At 41.0% G+C, this 24782-nt stretch overlaps 1 protein-coding gene across 9 annotated transcripts in view; it reads left to right on the top strand.

The window, feature by feature from the left end:
* The window catches only part of sox5 (SRY-box transcription factor 5), a 174345-nt gene that overhangs the window by 94875 nt on the left and 54688 nt on the right, over positions 1-24782 (top strand). For 8 of the 9 annotated variants that reach the window (XR_010331213.1, XM_064343195.1, XM_064343194.1 and 5 more), the window contains 2 exons: positions 7188-7362; positions 17143-17359. Coding sequence is in view for 8 of the 9 variants with exons in the window: in XM_064343195.1 (XP_064199265.1) it covers positions 7188-7362; positions 17143-17359 (392 nt within the window). In the remaining variant the exon portion in view is untranslated. Of the gene's footprint in view, positions 1-138; positions 239-7187; positions 7363-17142; positions 17360-24782 lie in introns of those variants that run through there. The other variant, XM_064343198.1, reaches the window with a different exon arrangement.

The raw sequence follows: 24782 nt of genomic DNA, 5'->3' as shown, positions 1-24782 counted from the left end.
TCCGTGGAATTAAAAAAATTAAAGGATTACACAGAAAAAGGCAGAATGTATGGAGATAAATTTAGGGATTACAATGACTTAGGAAAATGATGGTTAAAACTCCGCTTTATAGTAATATATTCCATCAGAGCTCAGCTCCGTGTGTGCTAGTACTCGCGATCCTCCTTTCGTCCTGACACATCTCTGCATCTCTCATCTCTGTGACCAGCTACTCTTCTACACAGGGCTGAATAACAAGGTGTGTATCAATTATTTTAAACATCAAAACGGATAAAAGAAATAGGCAGTATAAGGGAGAGAGTCACTTGTTCACTTTCAGTATCTGATGTGAGTTAACTGCTCTCAAGGGCTGTCAGCAAAAGTTTATTTTTAAAGCCTTTCTCTGTGTGAGGTTTTGTATATAAAAGTAAGCAGAAGTGCTTACAATGACTGAAATGATCATGAGAGAATTTGTGGAATTAAGGGTGTAGTTATCAGTCATTAATTTTATACTTTATTTTAAATTGAGCTTTATTCTGTCCGAGTGAGATGGAGTGTCAGCCTGAAACAGATGATAAAATATTAAAATGTTCTATAGAAACAGGATACAAATGTGAAGCAAAAACACAGAAAAAAATTGTCTATCTGCATATATCAAGAATTTTCTTGGCATGGCTCATATAATTTATAATATCTCCTATTCACTCAGGTGATAGATGACCAAAACAACATGTGTGCAATATATTGTAAATATATTTTGTTGTATTTGAAATTTAAGGACCTTTTTACATTTGACCAATAGAATCTGATAATGTTTAGGTAAATAGAAAAAGCATTTGATTCGTACGGAGTCCAAGCATATTGTAGGTAGTTACCTAAAATCTACCAGTGTACAACAAATTGTATGTACAGTATGAATGATGCAGATGGTTATATCTTTATTGTTATTATTATTATTATTATTATTATATGTAATAATAATAGTAGTAGTAGTAGTAGTAGTAATATTTATTGTTATTATTATTATTGTTGTTATTGTTATTACTATTGTTGTGTTGTTTTTTTAATGCATTTTTGTTTAGAAGAAAAGGGATTTCTGGAGATTGAGGAGAAAAATAAGTACCCAGAGATTTTAATAGATTTTCCAAAATCCTTTTAGGCAGTATTGTGGTGTCATAAGCTATATCTTCACTGTGGAAGTCAAATTTGGACAGAATATCAGCAATCAACAGAATTACTTTTGGAATTATTAATTCAATTCTTCTTCTTAACAATGATAATAGCACTGACATTACTGCTAAAATACTTATTATATTATCGTCATAATATTAGAATTTCCTTGAATGTTTTTTAAGTGTTTCTGAGCTGTTCCTTGTTACAGTTTGGATCCAGGTGTAAGTGACAGAGGAAAGCCTGTCTGCATTGGGAGGAAAGGATTCTTTGGAGAAGTTGACAGATTCCTTTAGGCCGGCTGGGGAGAGGAAGGGGAGGGAGGCTTCTCTAGGCAGGCGATTGGTGTGGCACTTTAACACTCAGCCATTTGTGGGACTTTAACACTCGGCCATTTGTCTCTCTCCATTTAAATGGTGGAGTGTCGGTTGAACGCTGGTATTATTGACCTGTTCTCGGTGGCCTGAGCTCTGATGGAGACAGGACTCTGTCATCTCCTTCTCTCTCAGTGCATTTCTCAGTGTGTCAGTCACTGTGCCCATTCACAGCAGACTGGCCCATTGTCTGGGCCATATTGTTAGTCCTCAGAATGGGTTGATAACCGTGTCTCCATGTTTGAAAAAAGAGAGAAAGAAGAATACCAGAGGAGAATGCTAAGTTTCCCCCTCCCCTCCAACACTCCCCCTCCTCTCTGCGCAATCTAGACCTCCCAAGGGTTGTCATCTGACCGTGCTGACCAATAAGGTGGCAGCACAGTTGTTTTGAGTTGTTTTTGGGCTGGAATGCCGGAAGGCTGAAGTTTAAATGAGAAGTTCTATTCTTCCCTGGGGTCTTTCAGGGTCCTGTCTGAGCCTCGCAAATGTCTCTCAACAAAGGTCCTTTTTCTTTACGCCCGGTATCTTCTGAGAATGAGAAGAAATGGGAAGTCACATGACAGCTGAACAAGGTTCAAGGGTCAGGCCAGGTTTCCATCATCTCTTGGAAAATGAAAAAAAACCTTAATAATAGGGGCAGAGGAGCAGTTATGATTTTGATTTTTCGTGATAGAAACAGAGGAAGAGTTTTGTTGAGTGTCTGTGCCGATTTCAACCAAGTAACAGGCAGCTTGCTCAATATTTATAAGGTGTTGCTATAGAAAAAAGTCAGACTTTTTCTTGTGTTTGAGGTTTGGAAAGACTCTGTCCCCTCACTCAGAGACACAATCACTGCTCTGTCTGTCAGAAGCTGGAAGGAAAGCTTGCACAGGAAGAGGAGGAGCTGATATGAGTCAGGTGGTGTGTATGAGAGTGCAGACGTGCATGCAGCGTAGAACAGCTGTGGTCAGAACAGGCAGCTCTGAATGACCCTCTGTTACAGACGTGCGTGTGTGTGTGCGTGTGTGTGTGCGTGTGTTTGTGTGTGTGTATGTGTGCACGCACCCGTGCTCGCAATATTAGTATGTGTGTGTGTGTGCTTGCATGTGTACGTGTGTGTGTATGTGCGTGTGTGCATGTGGAACGGAATCATTGAGTTTTTACAGGTCCTATTTCTCTAGAACACTACCTTCAGTGTAACTTTTACATGGTGGGTAATGTAGGCTCCGTGTGTGGGTAGATTAGAGGCTGGGTTTTATGGATTACTGAACAAATGGAGCCTAAATCTGTGCATCATAATGAAAAGCAGCATTCATCTGTCAATAAGCATTTCTGTATTATTTTATAAACACGTCTGGGAAGAACTCAGAGGGGTGTTTGGATTTAGTTTCTGAATGTATGGCTGAAAGTCCATCTTCCAGATTCCCGTCACGAGAGCAGAGCACTCTTTCAGGGTGCACTCTTAAGAGCGGCACTCTCTAACGCTGGACTGATGCACTTTTTTCTCCAGATTTCTTTTTTTTAATAGAAACATGGAAGCTCTCCAACGTAAAATGTCACTGAAAATCACAGCACTGTGACTCAGTCTAAAGAAATAAATAATGATAACAAAAACAAGACAGGGAACTCTACAGACTGGGAACTCTACAGACTGCAGATGAAGTGATGACTAAAACCCTGGCAACACAAGGGAGCTGCTGGTTTTTTCTTTTTTTTTGGGGGGGGGGGCTCTTTTTCTTGAGGCACTGTGAGCTGGCTCATGCCCTCTGTCTTACCCACCAGTACATTTGACCACATCTTTTGCTACAGGATTGTGTGTGTTTGGTGTGTGGGGGTTGTGTGTGTTTATGTGGGTGTTCATTGGTGTGTGTGTTTGTGTGTAGGTGCCAGGTAATGCACATACAGTACAGATGTGTGCTTGTTTTCAAATGTTTGTTTGTGTGCTTGTGAGAGTTTGAATGGTTGGGGGAGAAATTGTTTCTGTTTTTTTAACCTGTTGGCAGGGTCAAAGTTCTGTTGGTCCCCAATTTCCTAAATAGCTTATTTAGCTATCCTTACATTGACTTTTTCCTTCCCTGTGTTTTGCTGTCTGCTTGTGTCAGTACTGCCTGTTGTCCTGTGCTGACTGTCCTCATGCTTCTGCACTCTTGCCTGTGCTCTGTCCTCTTGTCTGTATGTTACCATAGTCCATACCATATTAAGACACAGCTGTTGTATTTTTGTTTTTTGCATTTGTGCTTCATGTAAAACACTTAAAAGCGGATAACAGTCATCTAGGAAGTATGTGAAGTATAAACCCCTCAACTTCCTTAAACAGAGAGAGAGAGAAATATAAAGTAAGTAAGTAAGAAAGAAAGAAAGAAAGAAAGGACTATACAGTGCAGTCATGATATCATGAGTCTATTTGCCTTAATGATTCCTCAGCAGGTCATATGTATGTAAATGCTGAGGTTTTTGTTTTCAGGCACAGGACCTGGAGCTGGTAGAGTGAATGAACGCGTTCCGTACAACTCAGTCAGCAGAGTAGATAAAGCTTTAAAAGGCCGATAAAGGCGTAATAAAACTGCACAATATCTGCTAACTGCAAATTTTCAATGTACCAAATGATCAGTGTGAAAGCAGACTCAGTCAGTTAAGCGTGTGGTGAGTGATAATTGGTGCTGAAAAGGCTCTGAGGGGCAGTGTTTGCCGTTTTAACGTATCTGCTCGCTCAGTCTTCGTGCAACAAGTATTTTCCCCTGTGTTTATGAATAATTTGTGTGATTTCATGGTTCTCTCGGCTGTGGCCTCTGCAGATATAATGGTGTGCATTCGCGATCTCTTGGTTTCCTCAGCACTATTCCTTACAGATAGAATAGTGTGCATTCCTGATCTAGTTGTTAACTCAGCACTATTCCTTACAGATAGAATAGTGAGTATGTGAGATATAGTGGTTACCTCTGCTATATTCTTTACAGACGTAACAGTGCATATTTGTTTCGCGCAGACATGTTCTCTTTTCTATGCTACTGTCCATGTACAAGATGGGCAGTTCACAAACTTAATCTCATTTAAGAGACTCCTTTGGGCTCATTAGATCTCGACTGTGACTGTTGCGCTCCATCTGTTTGTAACATTTTTTCTTTTAGTGTGTACTTCCCAAATTGTCTCTTCGCTTAGTTTTTAGTTTCAGTGATTGTGTACCTGCCAGTGTGTCACACTGTATGTACTTTAGGTATCAATTAGTGTCAAATAAGTGTTCCAGTTAATGTGTTTATGAGTGCGCAATGTGTCTTTATGTTAGTGTCCACCAGAATTTTATGTGTGTCGCTGTGTGTCTTTGCCATTGTTTACCATTTTTTGTGTTTCTCAGTATTTTTTCCCTGTCCTCAACATGAAGCGTGTTTCTGTGTGTTTCCATCATTGTATAACATGCTTCTATGCCTCTCTGTCAATGTATAGTATGTTTCTGTAAGAATTCCCTCAAAGAATCTCTAGAGAAAGCTAACTGGGTTTGTTTCATTAAATATGAAAATGTGTGTTTAACACAGCTGATGGCGATTAGGTAAATCACTCTGATTCTGTACTTAAACTCTTCTCAGAATTTAATGGACACCATTACTGACTTAACAAAAATGTACATAACTAACATCAGAGGGTATTTAAGTAACAGTTTATAATCATGAAAGCACATGGCGTAAGTACAGCTTTAATCTGAGCTTAATGTTTGGGCACAGGGTGTGATGAATCCGTGAACTAGTGTACTGTGTGAGCTCAGAGTGCGTTTTGCACTCTGGGAGTTTAGAGTACTGTTGCACTCTGGGAGATTAATATACTATAAGGTTTAACGTGATGGTTCATGTAGTGCAAAGAGTTTTGCAATCTGGGAGTTTAGATCACCAATGAAGTGCCAGCATTTGGTACATCAGTGTTCTTTACAGTACTTCACAGTAGGTTATTGGACTGTTCCATGCTGTGGCCTTAGAACACTGTTGCACTCTGGGAGTTTACTCTTACAGCTCGGAAGCTACTCTTGTATGTTGAGTGTTCATAGCATTGTTGTAGCGTGTGAGTTTGGAGCGCTGTTGCATTTGGGAATTGTACTGCATGGTGTTGCGGTGGAGGGAGGGTAGCTTGGCAGACGTGCCTTTATTACTGCCATAGTAGGACGGAGTGAAATTATGCTAATGGTTGCTAATTATGACCTTGGAGACACTCCTTGCTGCCAGTTTATCTGCTTAATAAAAGCCTTCTTTTAATCCACACATCAGTACAGGCTTTAGAGGTTTTATGCAGGCTCTCCACCAACACGGGTCTGCCAACTTTGAATGAAATGCCTGCTATAACCTGGTCACCTGGGGAGCTGAATTGTACAGTAATTATACTTCAAAGGATTGGAGGAAAATAGACATTTTATTGCTCTAAAGGAGCTGTGAAAATCCTCCATCAGCAAGCCAAACAGGGGGCATGGGCTACGGAGCATGGGGCAAATATACAGTATATACCCACACATGTATACATTCAAATGTAAGCCAGGGATTTGAACCTGCAACCTTTGGATTAGATATGCAGTGCAGTAATCACTGTGGCACACAAATGTATTTGTATCCTTCAAATGTGAAGGAATGAATTACCATGTATTTACCTTCACTGATGTTATACAACAGACAATAAATGCATTCTGTAAGGGAACCCTCAGAGGCCAAGATCGGCCAGCCAAGGTAAAGAACAATAATGTGTGTGTGCTTTGCTATCACAAGGCAAATGCAATGTCAGCAGTGTAGCCACCCTTGCCCCCCTAACAAAAAGAAAAAAACTCCTGACCAAACCCGGTCCTCCTAATCAAGTAATTATTTTTTAAATAAACTGATGTGAAGGTTGCCTTCATGTCAAGAAAGACCCTTGTATATGCTCAGTGCTCCGCAAGGGCAACTAAAATGTGGCAGGACGCGTTAGTGTTTGCTTCTTTGGTTTCCGGAGTTCCACCTGTGTCTCTGTCAGCCCCTGCTCAAGTTTACCTCTGATAGATGCATATTACCTAGATGGAGTGTAAACACTAGGTTCAAGGCTGAACATGGTAAAGTTATAACAGTGCTCCAGAAAAGGCAGAGAATCCAGTTATTGTTGAAACATAGCTTTTAAAAAATTCTCTCTAGAAATATCTGGTTCATCAAGTAAATTCCTCGCATGGAATCTATATGCTTACCCTGACAATAGAGCATGTATGCATGGAATTTGTTATTATCTGTGTGTTCAGTTATGGAGTAATATACATCGTGGCAGGTCCACTCTTTAGATTATACCCTGTGTAAGAATTATTCTCTCTGATAATAATAATAATAATAATAATAATAATAATAATAATAATAATAATAATAATGTTGTTGTTGTTTTATTATTTTTTTAAATTATTATTATCATTCTTCTTCTTATTATTATTATTATTATTATTATTATCATCATCATCATCATCAGAGAGAAAGCGTGTTCTATTCAATTCAGAAGTGACTTTTTGGCACAGAAGACTCTTCTTTCTGTGTGATATACGCTCCCTGTCACTCCTATTATTCCATCTCTCTCTGCCTCTACTCTTTCCTCTTGAGTCTCCTTCATGTGTCTATCTTACTCTTCCCCCCATCTCTACCTCTACTGCTCTCTTCCTGAGAGTGCGCGTTTCCAGAATGTCTCCCTTTCTCTCTTTTCCAGGATGTCTTCCAAGCGACCAGCCTCTCCATATGGGGCAACAGATGGAGAGGTAGTCATGGTGACAAGCAGACAGAAATTGGAAGACGAGGAGAGTGACGGACACCCCGTCATTCACTTCCCCCTGAGCTCCAGCAGCAGCAGGCCCTCCCCCCGCTCCCTGGACAGCCCCCCAATGGTAGGACAACATCTCCTCTGCACAGCCTCTCCTCTGAACCTCAGCCTCTCTGAGCAGGGGTACATTCTGTGAATGAAAGTCACGCCGCTCCAAGCCATACTGTTTTTGGAGAGGTGATTATATTAGATTTGCCATCAAGACCTTAATGTTTGGGTTAGATGAATTCAAGTGGTGGTGCTGCGCATATAATAAGCAGAATGGCTACTAATCACTGAAGCCCTGTGACTGGCAGAGGTATCGGTGACTGGCAGTGACTGGCAGAAATAGCATAGCTGTGAAAAATGACATTAACACGTGAAATTTTCTCAACCCCATTAAATTTGATCTCAGTAATGAATCGCGGTGTTGTGTATATTACTACTTCATATTAATGTCAAATAAAATTACATGCAGGCCATTTCAGGTTACATATACAAATAAGGTTTTTACAAATACTGAATACAGTCACTCAGGATTTACTGTGATATATTGCTGAGCACCACATCATGATATTAGCACTCCATACAATAATGCCGCATTGATCTGAAGCTCCGGGTGGCTCTGTATGAATGATAAAATAGCAATCTATATTTTAAATGGTGGTCTATTCTTGATTCTGAAAGAGTGCTAAAAAATTCAAAATGAGTAAATGAAGGGGGCTGTCGGTTGGCTTGATCTGTAAAAACGCTGGTTGTCAGTGTTTTGCGATGAGCCCCAATGATATGGCATCCAATCCCGAACGTGTCAGCATCGACTGTGGCTGGCAGCCCCGCGGTGCGTAAATGCCCGTAGCGTCAGTCGGGGAGGGGGGGTTTCGCTCGGCAGGGCTGTCTCTGTGTCACAGCGCAGGCACGGCGTCCCGCCCGCTCCTCGAGCGGGCTCCTCCGCGGGAATGACTCCGCAGCTCGACCGCGGTGAACGCAAGCAGCTGCTGGCAGCGCCCGCTTTGGACGGGAATGCCGCGCGCGTCTTCCCTCGTACCCAGCCTACGGGAGACCGCGCACTGGTGAGACGGGTCCGTGAGCGCTACCGCGGCTTCCAAATCGGGAGAGGAAGCCCGATGGGATGAAAACCGTAATCGAAAGCCCCTGAAATATTTCCCGAGGGGACGGTGTGAAAGAATTTGGAAGAGAAATGATACATGCCGATGGTGGAGAAAAGTATTTTGTTCAACCTGCAATATTTGTTTAGATCTCGCACATGGCGGGCAACTGTTCAGTGCCACTTGGGCTGCGAAAACCATCAAAGCGAAAAGACGGATAAATCACATTACAGGGAAATGAAAAGCGAAAAGTAAGCAACAGTTTCTGGGCTTAAAAACTCGTGAGCAGATATAATTACACACATCACAAGATTATCTGACAATCCCAAGACACTTATATGTGGATGTGGAGAGAGTTGTGTCTGTTTGGGAAGGCATTTCAACACATGAAGCCAGGTACTAAAAAAGAAGCTGAATATAGTTACAGAATGCCCCATGCTCTTAATCTCTGGGGGTGTTTTAAAAAAAATAATAATTAAGAACATGAACTTGATTTCTAGATTTTAAAAAATTCTATGATAGTGAAATTCATGCCCATTTACTGTACTGTGAATAAAGTAGGTCCCTAGTAATAGGGTGTATGGTGTAATTATATTGAGTATATTGTAGTTTTAAGGCATGTATAGTGTGGGGGCATTAGATGTGCAAATGTGCATTTGTAGTGTGTCAGTGTCTGTGGAGTTCTGTGTGAAAGTGTGTTGTCTGATGTTGTTTGACTATGTTCTGTATGGATATGTGTATTTGTAAAGTGGGGATGGGGGTTGCGTGTGGATGTGTAAAGGGTTTTGTGTGGACAGGTGTCCTGTGTGAATATGTGTAATAGGTGAGCTCTGGTCACAGGGCTCACGTGGAATCACAGCTGAATGTTACAGCACTCACGGCTGACCTTTCCCCCAGACTCTTTATCTGCCTGATAAGTGAGTGCACACAGAAGGCAGACTTTGGAAACCGGTACAGCACTAAAACAAGCTGTTGATATTTCAAGGAATTAATTGTAATCTGCACGATGATCGCAGGTCTTGCAGGACACTGGAGGCCTCAGAACGTCCCTCACGAAAGCAAAGTCCCTCTCCCCTGTGCTCGTTCCCCCTCGGTTGTAAAATGCAATGATGGAGAAAAAGAATTAGTTATTTACACTTCAGTATACTTCTATAAAATGGGAAGACCTTATGTGTTGTTGGACATAACAAGCCAAACAGCATTTTAGACCGTCAACATACATATATTTGTAGCCATTGAAAGTTTGACTGTTATGCAATTTTTATATAGATTTTTAAATACAGTTATTGTTTCTATTATTTCATGGGAATAGAATAAAAGCCAAGTGTGGCTCTATCATTAGCATTTACCGAAACATTCACAGCAAACTTGTCATGTAATATTGGATCTGGTAGTTTTTACTGGCAGGATTGAACCTATCTGTGTCCATTTATCATTTGTTTCTGCAGTTATTATTATGTAATCATGCAGACAATTAAGTGAAATTTAGTTTTACCCATGCAGATCACAGAGACAATATGGGCTCAAATAAACTTTAAAAATGGCCAGGGTTCAGTATGAATATGAGCATGGCATTTCACATGTATATTTGTGGTAACCACAGAGCCAACTTCAAACAGTGTAGTAGTAAATATTGAATATGAATTTCAATATTAAATGAAGTCACTTGTATTGTATTATTTAACATTTGTATGAAAAGATAAATGTTTCATGTATCACAAATTGTAACAATAATACAGTAATATAAACAATATCATACTAATTATTATTATTATTATTATTATTATTATTATTATTATTATTATTATTATTATTATTGTACCATTTTGGTATCATCGTTATAAAAAGCTTTTCCAAATCTAGAAAATATTTTGCAGACTCTCAAATCTTTGAAAATTAAATGCTACTTTAATCGTCTGACTGACAAATAAAATGGGAAAGAATAAAGCCTTATATTGACATGGATGAATAAATCCTACCCATCTCGTGGAGGGGTGGATTTTGGAATGGGATGGGATGTGTAAAATGTGAAGTTTGTCAGGGCTTTAGCACCAATCCGATCCGCGCTGAGTGGCAGTAGTGTTGAGTGAGAGAGAGATTTACATGCGAGGACTCCGAGGGGCTTTGTCACGGCAATTGTACAAAGTGATACACAGTGTAAATCGACTCCGCGTGTCCCTGGGTAGCGGCTGGTTTACAGGCGCTAGCGAGAGGAGATTACTGCTTTATCTTGTCATACTAAATTAACACGGCAGCGCACGCTTAAACAGGGCTGACCTCTTCATCTGCCGACACCGCAGCGCGAGAAGAAAGAGAGTGAGATTTAAAACCCTCTCCTCCGTCCGCGCGCGTGTTTTGCGTGCGCTAGAAGGGCAGTGAGAGCTCCCTGTCCCCTGAGTTTTACAGTAAAAAACGGAAGCTTTTACAGATAAAAGGTGGGAAGGGTTTTACTTGCAGGTGATAATAACTAGGTGATAATTAATCCCTTTTGTATGTTTAATGAGCGGAGCGTTCCAGGGAGGAATCCTTGGTGAGAGCTTACTTGTCCGCCCATTCCATGTTGTTTAAGCAAGGTGCGCTCACGAGGACAAACTCCTTGACAAACTGGAATATACCTAGGAGATAGCGAGATGTTGGCTTACGGTTTGTAAATAACCCCGAAACTAACGGGATGTTCTTGCTTAGTTATTTTATTTCCTGTTAGGCAATGGCTATTAACAGGAAATAATTAGGAATTCAATATTGTGGGACTGAACTGAGTTTGTTGATTACCTATTTAAAGATGACTAGTAACTGAAGATATGAATGACGTTTTTAGCACCAAAAATATTTTCATAAATATAAATTCAGCGAAAAAGGCTCATGCATTATGGTTATACAACGATGTATGGTTATGTATAGTAGCATGATCAGACGCATTGAAAAGGCAATAACATTTTGTATTACAGTACTATATGAATAAATGAAGTAAATAAAATTATTATTATAAAATAATAAGTATACAATTATCAATATCAAAACAAGTAATAATAATTACTATTGCTAATAGTAGGAGGATGATTATTATTCCTGCTATTATTATATGACAACAATATATATTTTTGTTGTGAATAATAACAACAACAATCATAATAATAATAATAATAATAGTAATAATAATAATAATAATAATTATTATTATTATTATTATTATTATTATTATTATTATTATTATTATTATAGAACAATATGTGTTAGGGTTTCCATGCCAGTTACTTTTGCATAGTATGTAGTTGATCAATAAAATCATGGGACATTTATAGAAGTTTATGAAAAGATTGCATTCCATAAAATATTTACTTGGTTTCCGAACAGCAGAAATTTTCCTCAGTCTGAGTATCATTTAAGCCAGCAGTGAAGTGTGTTGATGCTGTTTTGTTTTTCATTTGAGCTGTAAACCTGCAAGCTACAGGTAAGGTTATTATGGGTGATAGTATTTAGCTGGAACCTGTGTTAAAGGCCTTTATTGTGTTTCAGCGTGTTCTCTCTGTGTCTAACTTCACAGTCCAGCAGCCCTACTGGGAATGCTGGGATATCTTGGTCTCCTCAGAATCACAAATGACAAGCTGCTCTTTAGCCTCTACTCAAACACTGGCACAGTACCCACACTCCCAGACAACTGCGCATGCAAATACGCACGCGCACACACTCACGCACATACACACACACACACACACACACAGAGTCCGGCTGGCTTACTCATGCATGCACATGAACAGGAGGATTTGTTGTCCCAGGGTCATCAGCATGTGTGTGCATACATTTATATGTGTGTGTATGCGTGCATGTGTGCGCGCTTGTGTGTGTATTTATGTGAGAGGCAGAAAGACAGTGAGAGTATAAATGCGTGTGATCTGTGTTCATATGTTATCGGATGCCCCTCAGGTTTATGAATAGTGGAGTTTAGTTGCTCTCCCTGACACGTTAGAAGGCAGGGTTCTGAAACACTGCCTGTGTGCTGCCTGAAATGATAAAATAGAAGCGTAAAGGCTGAGAGCAAGTGCTGGCCACATTTTTGAATGTCTGTTCCACCCATCCCCTCATCATACTCTGTCTGCAGGATAGCTGGGTGTTTATCCTGTGGTCGCTGGGAGATGAGGGAATAAAAGAGAGGAGGAACACGAGCAGTGGCATCTGTTTTGGCTGAAGGAAGAAACAGCATTTAGATTTGATTAGATTTTCTGGCAACTGTGAAGTGTGTTTAAATATGCTCCTGTCACAGATGAGCTTAAAAAGACAAAAGTTGTTTAATTCAGTTCCCGTGCTGAAGCAGTAAAGGGATAAAGGGAGGCAATAGGAGAGCAGTTTGTTACAGTCGTTTGGAAGAGAATTGACATCTGCAAACTAAAAGCAGAACCGCCTACACCAGCCGGATTGCAGATCAAATGCATATAAATACATATATTCAAACAAACACGCACACGCACACACACACACACGCGCACGCATACACACACACACAGAAATGTAAAATACAATTACTCTTACACAGTTATGCATTGGCATATACTCACATACAGACACGCGCACACACCCACGCCAACACACAAATGTAGAACACAGTCATTCATACACACTTGTAAAGAGCCCTATACATGCACACACAAACACACACACACACACACACACACTCACAAATATGCATATGCACTCAGTTATATGCAAAAACATGCAAAATAACACCTTTTTCCTTTTTTTATTAGTTTCAATGAGACGCAAGTTTTCTTGTCATACATGTTTGGGTCCATCCCCAGCTGTACTGGCACAACTGCAGCATTCTGATGGTTCCTAGTCAGTAGTTTCAGAGGCATCATAAGGGGTTGTTTGGAATATAATAGTGATAAATGCTCTGTTAATGTTTCACTGATTCGGTTTGGGTTCTTTCACTGAGTTACTTCCAAGATTTAAGTCCCATCTCCCTCTTCCTTCTCATCTTCTGTGACTCCCCTCCCTCCCTCCCCAGTTTAATTCTGAAGTCTGTCTGAAAAAGAATGTAATGCGTGAAAGCTAGATCCGGAAATGGGAATCTTGGCATTTTAATCCAACCAAACATGTCATTAATCAAAGATCCCCTCTTTAAAGAACCATGCTGTTTTAATTCTTCTGGAGTGAGGAAGGACCTTTGTTTACAACCTTTTGCTGATGACATTTGTAGTCCATGAGTAGAGAGAGGGGTTATTTTTTTCTCCCCTTTTCTCATTTTTTTTGTTTGTGTTTTCTGGACATTTTTTTTTTCTTTAAATAAATAGTGCTTCTTTTTCTAAGTAGGCTAGGGATTAAATAAATTGGATGTGACAGGTGTGACTTGGTGTTTAAAATGCATGCCAGACTAATGTGGGGAGAGTCAGAGCTGCCACTCTCCTCTTTTCTCTCCCTCTGGTTTTAAATTGTGACGTGTCAGTGTTGCATATTTTCTGGGTTTGAACTGAGTTGTCCCTCTTACATTTTGGTGTAGCATATTGTCTGGTTTTAAATTGTGCCTCGTCCCACTGGAACATGAGTTTTTATGTACTTTCAGTGTGGTTTATGGTTATCTTGTCCCCTTTGCTTGTGAGAACCATTCTCTCCCCTGTGACGATGTTTCTGCTGCAGTCCAGCACAAGCTAACCAAATTCAGATGAAAGAACAGATAAACAGAACAGCACAGCACTGACAGAGCAAATCGGACCAAGGAGACAGATCTGTGGTGCTTATGCTTGTAAATCATTGAAAAGACTGCAATTTATTTACTTCAGCCACTTTGTCAAATGTACTACATTAAAATTGCGTAATGCATCTGGTTCCCAGGTGAAATTGTTCAGTTTTCCATTATGAAGGTTACGGAGATCCTGTAAAACTGAGAAAAACTGGTGAAATTTAGAAAAATATGAAAAGGAGTATTAGTGTGCACTGGAAAACTATTAGAAATCACATGTATCCAGTTCAGCTGGGGAATAAGTGAAAAACCATGTATGCTTTTCACCATAAAAATGTATTATTGCATGCTATTGACTGATTTCAACTGTTAAGGTAAAAGGTTTTTGTTATTGATGTCTACTGTGAAGAGGCAACCTTAGCCAGAAAAAGTACTTGGTCCTAACCAGGCAAAAACATTGGCTTCCCATCACAACATGCTATGTTCAGAGTGAATCTGATCATATACCTCAGTAATATGAAGGAGTAGTCTTCATAATCTGATGTGTATTGGTACTAGTGAAGACTACTAGATTTGCACTTGCCTAAGATCCTAGTAAAAATGGCAGATGCATATTGGCAGTTTATTGGATTTTATTGAACAACACACTGTTTAGAACAGAGGAAAGTGACAACACCATATACAGTTTTTCACTGAATAAAGTTAATTGTGTCAGTGGAAGAATGAACATCACGAGGACCTCCGCCAATTTAAAGTCCCCGGACCATATTGCATATTTCGGGTACAAATATTGACTTGAAATGGAACATAATTTTAGGATTGGGCAAAATAGTAGTTTGGCAGTAGTTTCACACAAAACAAAAGAAAGGATTCCAAGTTTGTTCTGAAATCACCCAAAAGGAGAAGTGGCCTAGGTCTGATACTGTGAAACACAAGGAATCCTTCTTAGGGACAGCTGGCTGGTTACATATATGAATGTCAGTAACTCTCTTGGCACATCTCTAGTAAAACATATTTTAAGGAAACATTTGTAATGCTCCTTTAGTTTGTTAAAAAAGGATAATAATAATAAAAAAATTGGGCCATCTGGGAACTTGGTTGTAGCTACACAACACTCTGGGAACTAGCCTTTCACCCTACATACCACACTTCTGAATGTGTCCCACGAGTGAGATCACAGCAAAGGATTCATGGAGTTTTCAAAGCAGAGCTGGCTGTTGGAGAGGGTGGAAATTAACAGTTTTATTGACATCGTAAAACCTTTTAAACTCGTGGCTGTCATATTTTGCCTGGTTTTTCTAATTGGCATTGACAATTGAATTGTGTTTACACAAAGAAGAAACAAATTAAATAGGAAACCTTTGTATCTGTGCCTGAACCAAAGTTTTAAAGTACACATCTCCATGACTTATTACTAAATGCCTACGTCTTACTTGTGACATTTACTGAAAAATCACATTAATTATAGCGTTCCTCTCTCCTGATATATGGTAACTATAAGGTCATGATGAGAACAGCATTCATAACCCCACTCATTCCTCTCTCTCCCTGAGAAACATGATTGTAATTTGAATCAATATGAATCAATAACTGTAGCTGTTGAACTGCATGCTCAATGTCATCTTATTTAAAAAATAATGTGTTTGAGGAAATGTATTTTAATGTTATTCAAAAGAGTCCTGTTGTACATAAACATATTAAAATCCTATGAAATATGTCACTTATGACATCCAACTAATATTATGTACAGTACTGATATTCATAATTAATATCACATAAGAAACATTCCATTTATCTCTTTAAACTGACATGGCGATCAGCTATGTTGATAGTGGGGGCCCAGCCTGTCTTGTTCAAATATTGGTAGGTCATGGCTTGTGTAATTCAACTATGTTCAGAGCTTCATACAAACCATGAATAAAACAGTATGGACTTTAGTTAATAATCACTATCTGATCCCCTCAATTAAAGTGAGATTGCCATGTAAACAACCAGGGGCTTTTTACAGAGACGTCGCAGAGGTGGAGTTACCTGCTGGATGATTGCAGCTGGTGTGTTTGCTGTTGGAAACTGTTTACATCAGAGTGGGGTTATTCCAGTGTCAAATGAAGTGGCGTTGATATGGCGTTTAACACAGTACACTTAATCCAGTGTGTAGCACAATGGCAGCCATTTGAGTATCTCCATTTAAGCATTGATATTTTGTCACGTCTAACACACAAGGTTATTCCACTGAGTAACACATTGGGATCTACTGTAAGTCTCTCATGCTGGGCGTTATTCTAGTTTTGAGCACTCTGCTGGTTCATACAGGTACTGTGTGAGATAACGGGGCCAGATACTCTAAAGATTAACCCTGATTAGCAAAGCTGGACTATTGACCTTGCGCAAATACCTGACTTGTTTTGTAATTAAAGCTTACAGTAGATCTCCTGTGTTCTGGGAGAGAGCCAGACAAAGCATTTCTGTAGCGCTGGGTGTTGTGTTGTCACTGTCCAAGGCCAGATAAAGCTGATCAGCATTGTAGCATTTTATTGGTTGTTTATCAGATATTCTGTTCTACAGCTAGAAACTTGTTCTGAAATACTGTAGTTTATTTGTTATTCTCATGTCTTCCCCGTTGGTGGCATGATTTTAACATCGGTTTAATAAATAAATATTAGCCAGGGGAAAATACACTTCAGTTGAAAAACTTGGAATTACTTTAATCCTGGGATGTCTTTCAAAGGAAAACTTGAGCTTTGGAGAGAAAAAAAAACCATTACCTCTGTTCAAAACGGTCTGAAATCTTCAGTCTTTAATGTTTTCTTCTGTGTATAATCCAAATGACTGCACACAGAAGAATCCAAAAAAGCTAATTCCAGAAAACTGAAAAGGAACTCTGCATCTTAAATTAGTTTTAGAATACTGGCTGTTGATAAAAGCACATAAACATGAGGTAAAAAAAGAAAATAGATACTGAGGAGAACATTGGAAGTCCAGTTCCATCTCTTTGAGTTAGGAAGGGTTCCAGATCTCTTGTGACAGTATGTCTCCTCACCACCTCTCTTATCTTCCCCTCTCCTCTCTCCTCCCCTCTCCCCAGGACCATGAGAGCAGTAAGGGTGCTTCTCTGAGCCCCTACACCCAGCACAATTCTTCTACCTCACCCACCAAGATGGAAGATGGTGGCCGTCCAGGAAGTGAGCCAGGCTCGGCCGCAGCGCTCGGCACCCCAGAGCGGCGCAAAGGCAGCCTGGCCGACGTGGTGGACACGCTGAAGCAGCGCAAGATGGAGGAGCTTATCAAGAACGAACCAGAGGGTGGGTGCTCTACAGTCTTGCTGTCTGTGCTGTCGTACTCTCCAATGGTCTTGTCTGTGCTTTGCCTCTCTCAACTGCTTCCTGTCTGGACTGTCACTGTCTCATGTACGTACTTCCTGCCCGTGCTGTCAGTTGTCTCGCCTCCTTCCTGTCTGCGCTGTCATTGTTTCTTGCACTTCCTCTGTCAAATCTCACTTTCAGCTGCTTACAGGCTATACTTTCTACCAAACCCCTCCTGTGTATTGGTTTATAATAGTTGCAGGTTTTTTCATAATTCACTATGCCTTTTTTTCAATCTTTTTACATGACTGATGTATGTAATTTTTTGAGTACAGGACCATGTTCATTGAGATAGCATGTGTTTTTGAAACTGCACATAAGATGTACCTTCTGTGCTAGAGAACTGTTTCCTTTCATGTTAGTATTTACTCAAAGTGTCCACAATGTCAGTTGTCTGTAATGGCAGTTGATCATTGGTATTGTAAGGTCAGCAGTTTTTGTATATACTTAGCAGTAGCATCAGTATAGTCATTCATACAGTAGTGTCTAGTAATGTTAGCAGTTTCTCAGTTAGGTATGCCAGTAGCTTTTCATTAGCACCCTTAAGTTTAGTATTTTCTCTGCTGGGCCTGAAATTATTAGTAGTTTCGTCATATTTTGCCTTTTGGTCACAATGAAAACGTTTGACGTGGTTCTGAGGAATTCAGGAGCCTACATTCTCAGAAGTGATGTGCTGGTTTGTGTACTGAAGCAATGGCAAAACCACCTCTTTGTTTCAGCAGGGACAGCACCAGTATCTTTGTCTGCGGTCCTTTGCATATTTATTACCTGACTCACTGTACTCGAACCATCAGCCTTTTACTGCAGGATGTGGATTGATTGATATCTGCTCCTGTGGCATCCCTCACACACTCTGTTCAATAAAGTCCCTTTTCCCTTTACAAAGGAACAGCCAACCTTTCAATGATTATCTTTCTGATTCATTTGCGGGAAAGAAAGATGGCCATATTTACTAAGGAAATATGTGTTGCAATAAAAGGTATAACAATGAATTCAGTGCACTTTCAGTCTGTGTGAAGTTAATTCACTATGAGTTACATAAAGCAGCCAATTATGCAGTTGCTCTTATGTAAATCCCAGTTTTGGGTAATGCCACGCATTCCAAAACACAAGACAGCATGTTACCTGGCCCCTATCATTTTGAACACATTCAAAAATGTAAAATGTGTTCAAAATCATCATGAATTAAAAAAATGAGTATATATGAATATTGTGTATCTATTCATATTTCTGTGTAAATGTGTGGCCTGGACTTAATCGGGATGTTCAGCACTCAGTGGAAACCATTTACGAATTTGCCCTTAGTTTTAAAGCATTCATTACAGTAATACGTATGCATTTGAATAATTACAAAAATGACAAAGGCAAATGCCTGGAAAACTGACTTGGTTTCACATTATGACTTGGTACAAAATCCCACACAATCAGTCCTTTACTTAATATGTCAGCAGCCGGTAAGAGACACACAGCAGAGGGAAAGACTGAGGCTCTGTGACGTTTTTGGCGGTAACTGGCTTTTCAGGGCCGTATGGCAAGCGTCTTGCAGGGTGTGGTGTGAGAGGCGCGAGGTGGGGGTCGAGGGGTGAGGCGTGGCGGGTGCTTTGGGTGTGCCAGGGCAGTGTTCGCTGGTGCTCGGGGGCTGACAGCAAGCAGCAATGAGACGTGGTGTGGAGAGGGAGATCCATTAGTGCAGGACACAGCAGCCTTCAGAACGGGTCATGGGCCACGCATTATCTCTCTGCTGTTTTGAACAAAGGAACCCTGTGCTAAGAGAGAGGGGGAGGGAGGGAGGAAGAGAGAGAGAGAGAGAGAGAGAGAGAGAGATAAAGAGAGGGGGGGACAGAGAGGCCAATAAAATGAGGGAGGGAGAGAAAGAGAAAGGTATAGAGGGAGAGCATGAGAGAGAGATGAAGGGAGTGAGGCAGATGTATGGAGCTGAGCTCTTGTACCCAGATGTAAATCCTGTCCTTTCCTTTGGCCCATTGTGTGGCTGTGTACTGAAAGACCATTAGCAGAAAACGGCAGGTTGGGATGAAAGATTAATGAAGGCTTTAATCATTATGAAAGGACTCTATTATTATTTGTTTCATCCCTCCTTCCTCTTTTCACACGTCCCTGAATCCCGGCCTTCAGCCAGATCGATGACACACACTGAGACGCTCTAACACAGTAAATGTGTGTGTGATGTGAAGAGGAACTACAGAGTGATAATGGGACTGGAAACAATAACTATCTTTAGTGTGGCACTGAGGAATAGTGTATGGACATAGTACAGACCTCACTGAAGTACTGAAACACTGGCCAGGATTCAATAGAATTTGTCCTTGACTTCAAAATAAATGCAAAATATGGTTTTCAATGAAGTCACTGAATTACATATGTGAAGAAAAGAACTAGAACTAATCGTGAGTTATGTTAAAGAGAGATTGTTGACTGTATCCTCACCATTTTTTTTGATATACTGTATAATACCCACATTGAAGCATTGAGATATATTGAGATCATCGTATAGTGTAGTTATGCAGACTGTATATAATATGGGCTTCAATATAACCTTGATTCACAATACCACAATACTTGGGGTTAAGTCAAGTTCTTATATGAGTCCAACAGGAACCATTTGTACTTTGTTAGTTTTAAGTAGGCTTTATCGTAGTTGATTTTAGATTAAACATTTTGCAGTGAAGAAGTTCTTAGTTTTCTTCGTTTTTGTGTTTGGGATTAACATTTGAAGAAATCAAAACTTTACATGTAGGAACATAGAGACTGTACGCACCAGAGTGCTGGCTGCATCAATGTGATTTGTAGTCATGGGAAACAGTCGGGAGATGTAGAAGTTTTCATTGTAAAACAGATTGTAAATTGTAAGTTCCAAATTGCATAGTTACAATATATGGCAATAGAAATACTTCCACAAGGAATACAAAATAGCCAAAACAAATCTGGTTATGAATTGTGCTGCACTTCACCTCTTTCTTTTTTAAATAATTGCATTAAACAAAGTAATAGTTTTCATCACTTCAACCCACTTAACTCCAGTGCAGGTTTTTTTTTTTACAGAGTTGAAGTCTTTTGTTCAAAGATAGGTTTTTCAGCAACCGATCCCCACTGCGATGGCCTCCAGTCACATGCTGTTCACAAGCACTCTCTGTGCCTCTGTATTTTTTTGCCCTCTTGAATGAATGCGTGTGTCTTCGTTCATCCTCTGGGAAAGACGTACACGGATGACACAAATCTTTATTAATCCACCACCGTTGCGTCTCAGATGCACGGCGGGACAGACAAGTCATCTGTGCAATCCTCTGCCTTCATCAGGCCCCAGAATCACATTTACACATGCAGACAAGTGGGCACTTACATAAGAGACAATCAGCACTTTACATAAATATACTCCATACTTTACATAAAGGTAATTATTATGATAGTATGAATAGTATCAGCACTTTTTGTAAGGACAGTAAATACCTTGCACATAGTAGTCATGCCAGTTGAGTGTATTCCACTTGTCTGCATGAAAAGTGCTGATATCTGCATCAGTGATTTATATTTCTAGAATCATATCATGTAGACGAAACAAATTTGCAGGAAATCATTATTTACCTCTCCGGTTAATACGTTTTACATTCAGCCTATTTGCACTTTGCATTCGTGAGTTTTTCTTGGCCAAGTCATGCATTCCCTTTGCCAAAGTCATGATTTCCTGGTCTCTCTCATAGACAGCTCTCAGACTGGACAGTTGCTCAGAGAAGTTGTTGATTGCGTTTCAGCCAATTTCTGCTCCCAGTAACCCAGTCCTGGGCTGCTCCACTTAGTTCTCAGATAAATGAGTAGCACTTCTCCTCAGTCGGTGCGGTGGGGAGTCGTTTATTAAACCTGCAGCCAGTGAAGATACTGGGTCACTTCGGTATGACTGTTCTCCCGTGCGTGCGCCCAGGCTGGCTGTGTGAAGCACTGCCAGGCCCCAGTCAGGAGCAGGGACATTGGGCCTGTAATAAATCTCTGCCAAACATGTCCCTAGTCAACAGGAACCATTCATCTCTCGTCTCTCAAATACACTACCCCTAATGATTCGTCTCTCATCCCCCTACTGTAAATACACACCTCACATTTACAACAATAACTACCCTATGTCTGCTTCTGTGACAGTTCATTTCATACTGTAAATAGTTGCATATTACATCTCCTTTCTTTACCAGGTTTACTCATTAACTCTACAAATATACTACGCTCTCCTCATATCCTCTTCTCCTCTTCCCTTCTTCTCCAATAACCGCTCTTCTCCTCTCCTCTCCTCTCCTCTTCTATCCACTCCTGTCCTCTGCTCTCCTGTCTGGTTGGCTGTATTTGTTTCTCTGTAGACTGTGGGCTCTTGTGTCTCAACAGTCTCAGCTAGTGACAGCTGTGTGTGGGGTCTGGAGAGGTGGAGGTTAGATGCAGAAAAGCCTTCGTGCTGGAGTGTGTGGTGTGTGTTTGTTGTTTTTGTGATAATGAGAGAGAAGAAGAGTACTGGGGTGGGGGGTTGGTTGAGGGGGAAGAGAGCACTCTCCACCATTCCCTCACCTGAGCTCAGTGGATGCTGCTGTCGACCCTGCTCGTCACAGCTGTAATACTCCTGGGTTTACCCTGTACACACACACACACACACACACACAAGCAGGCCTGCAGACACGCAAACACATGCGCACGCACACACAGGCACACTCACACGCTCGCGCACACACAGGCACACAGACACAGACACACACACACACACACACACACACACACGCACAAACACACCACTGCCACTCTAAGAGCTTCCGTATGTGGTTTAACCCAGACTCGCTTCTGAGGGCTTCTGTATCTGGGGCACAGATGTTCAGAGCCTCCAGAGGAAGAGTCAGATCTTGATTCATGGATCCGGCCAGCCCTGGTTCCTGCAGCTAAGGGGAAGCCCCACATTGCAGGCTTCACAGGGTTTTTATGGGCCGGTCCTGGCTCAGAACGAGGAGCCCTGCCACAGCAGCGGGGCTGTGCACCGGCACAGCGGTCTTTATGTGTGTCAGAGAGTCCACTATCGATCCTGTCAGAACGAATACCCTCACAGCGCTGAAGATCTCCCGCACCAGACTGCCAGACACTTCATTGATCCCAGTATGTTTAATGGATTACAGTATGTTTAATTAATGATAGTATATTTATTGGCTTATTGAATTCTCCCCCCCCCCAAATACGCGAGGTGCTCCTGTCTCCCAGCCTGAGGCTGTCTTGTGAGGCAATCCGCAACCAGCTGAAACCCAGTCAAGCAGATTTACACCACCAGCGTCTGCAGACAAACTGTAAAATGGGATCTCACTTTGTTGTAATCCGGGCGAGCCCTACTGCAGTAGCTGGACTGAAGAGAGTGGGACTTCAACAGGTTTCTCGTTAATGACTTCCATGCTTTTCGCACAGAAAAGTGTAGCGATTCAGGCTAGCTTCAGTCAGACAGTGCTCAGTGATTTAAGGAGGCGCTGTGGGGCAGTTCTGCTGTGAGGTCAGCAGGTCCTGCGGAGGTAAATTGTTTTGTCTGATGCCAGGTCTTTAGGTCACGCAGGAGGAGATTCAGGCCGTTAATGAAGACATCCACAGGTAACACAGGACGCGTTCTTCTACAGAGAGCACAGTTGACATGCAGGCCCTTACTTAAACAATAAGCACAGTTAATATACAAACCCCTTAATGAACAAGGAAACTGGCTGAGGAGGAGGAAGGATTGTCAAGGCAGATGAGGCCCCTGTAACTGCCCACATATGTGCAGAGGCCTCTTGGCAGGCCCAGTGTATGCACATATACATATTTGCGCCGGCATGTTCCTGTACGTTTGTGCGACATAATTCGCTAGTATGCGCGAGTGTGTTTGGCTGTGAGTTGACCAGTGACCGAGGCAGTTACGGAGGGCCAGTTGTGTTCCATTAAAAGAAAAGAATAACTTGACCGCACGCCTGGTCTTTGAAACTGCTGTCTGCTCCCCTTCCTGGCTGATCTCCGACCGCTTCTCTGAAACTGCTGTCACAGAGGCGGTGCGCGCGAGTGGCAGAGAGCGCCTGGTTCACAGCCTGAGCGTGGGAGAGCGGAGAAACCTCCATATGCGATTTGCACCATTTGGTAGTAATTAGTTTGTTGTATAATTGAACACTAAGTGCTGTGTGTTTTTGCAGGCATTGTTTGCCGTTCTTTCTCTCTCTCTCTCTCTCTCTCTCGAAGAGAAAAAGAGAAGCAGCCGCGGAGCTCGGGAGCTAAGAGAGAGAGGGGGGTTTGCGAGCGTTGAAAGGGAGCGCTTTACTACTGTGCGGAGAGAGAGATGTGTCTTACATTCAGAGAAAAAGAGGAAGCGCAGAGAGGCTAATGAGCTAGTGATGGGAAGGGAAAGGACTGTACATATCTGTATACTATATGAGAAACTTCACAGCAGATCTCTCTGTTACATTATATATTTAATTTTAGAGATTGGTGTTACCGGAAAGATTTGACAGTAGTAAATATTTATTGTAGATGAGAAATGCAATTGTATATGCCTCTCCTACAGCACATATTTAACTTCATTTAGTGTGACTGGGCCAATTTAACTATAAATTGACTGTAAATACCAACTTGGCAATCTATGTCCCTTACAGGATAGATGTGGCTGCAGATAACTCTCTGTTGGAGTAATTTTAAGTACAGGTTTGACAGTGGAAGAAGTGGAATTTTCCTTACTTTGAGCCAGGAAGAGTGAGTTGCCAAATAAGGGTTGGAAGACCAGACATACACATACTCATTTCAGTTTCTTTCTTTCTTTGTCAACTTTTTCAGTGCATCATAGCTGGCTAAAACCTATCAAATCCTGGAGGTACAAACTCGTATCTTGTTTTTTTGATTCGATTGCGCTTGTGTTTTTTCCGTATCCTTTTGGCATGCAAAACAGCCAAAGACATGGGAAGAACCTGTGGGTTATATTGCGCTCTATTGTCCTGATGTCTGAAAGAAGTATTCAAGTCACTTTTTATTGAATTGTTTCATCTGGTTTCCAGTTTTTTTTATTCTTCTAAGACCTTGAACAAGACAATCAATGGAGATGAAAGCTTTTTTGTCTCACTCTTTTTTTTGTCTTTCTTAAGCGATTGAACAATACTGTGCGGATGGGAAAGCGCCCCTGTTGCTTTGTGCACTACATGTGCTGAAAGGGTTTTATAAAACAGTCCTGTTGTCTTTTGCTCCGAGTGTGTGCATGGATGGGAAAATCAGGCCCATGTCTTTGTGTGCTGCGTGTGTGTAAAGTTTTATATTCACCACCCGGTGTGGCATTTATATTGCGACAAAAGCCTGAGGTCCATGAATTAGACAGATTTCCATAGCTGTGTCA

Source organism: Anguilla rostrata, chromosome 7 (genome assembly GCF_018555375.3).
Source record: "Anguilla rostrata isolate EN2019 chromosome 7, ASM1855537v3, whole genome shotgun sequence".
Lineage (NCBI taxonomy): Eukaryota > Metazoa > Chordata > Actinopteri > Anguilliformes > Anguillidae > Anguilla > Anguilla rostrata.
Note: the sequence above shows the minus strand (reverse complement) of the source record. Positions and strands in the feature narration are given on the sequence as shown.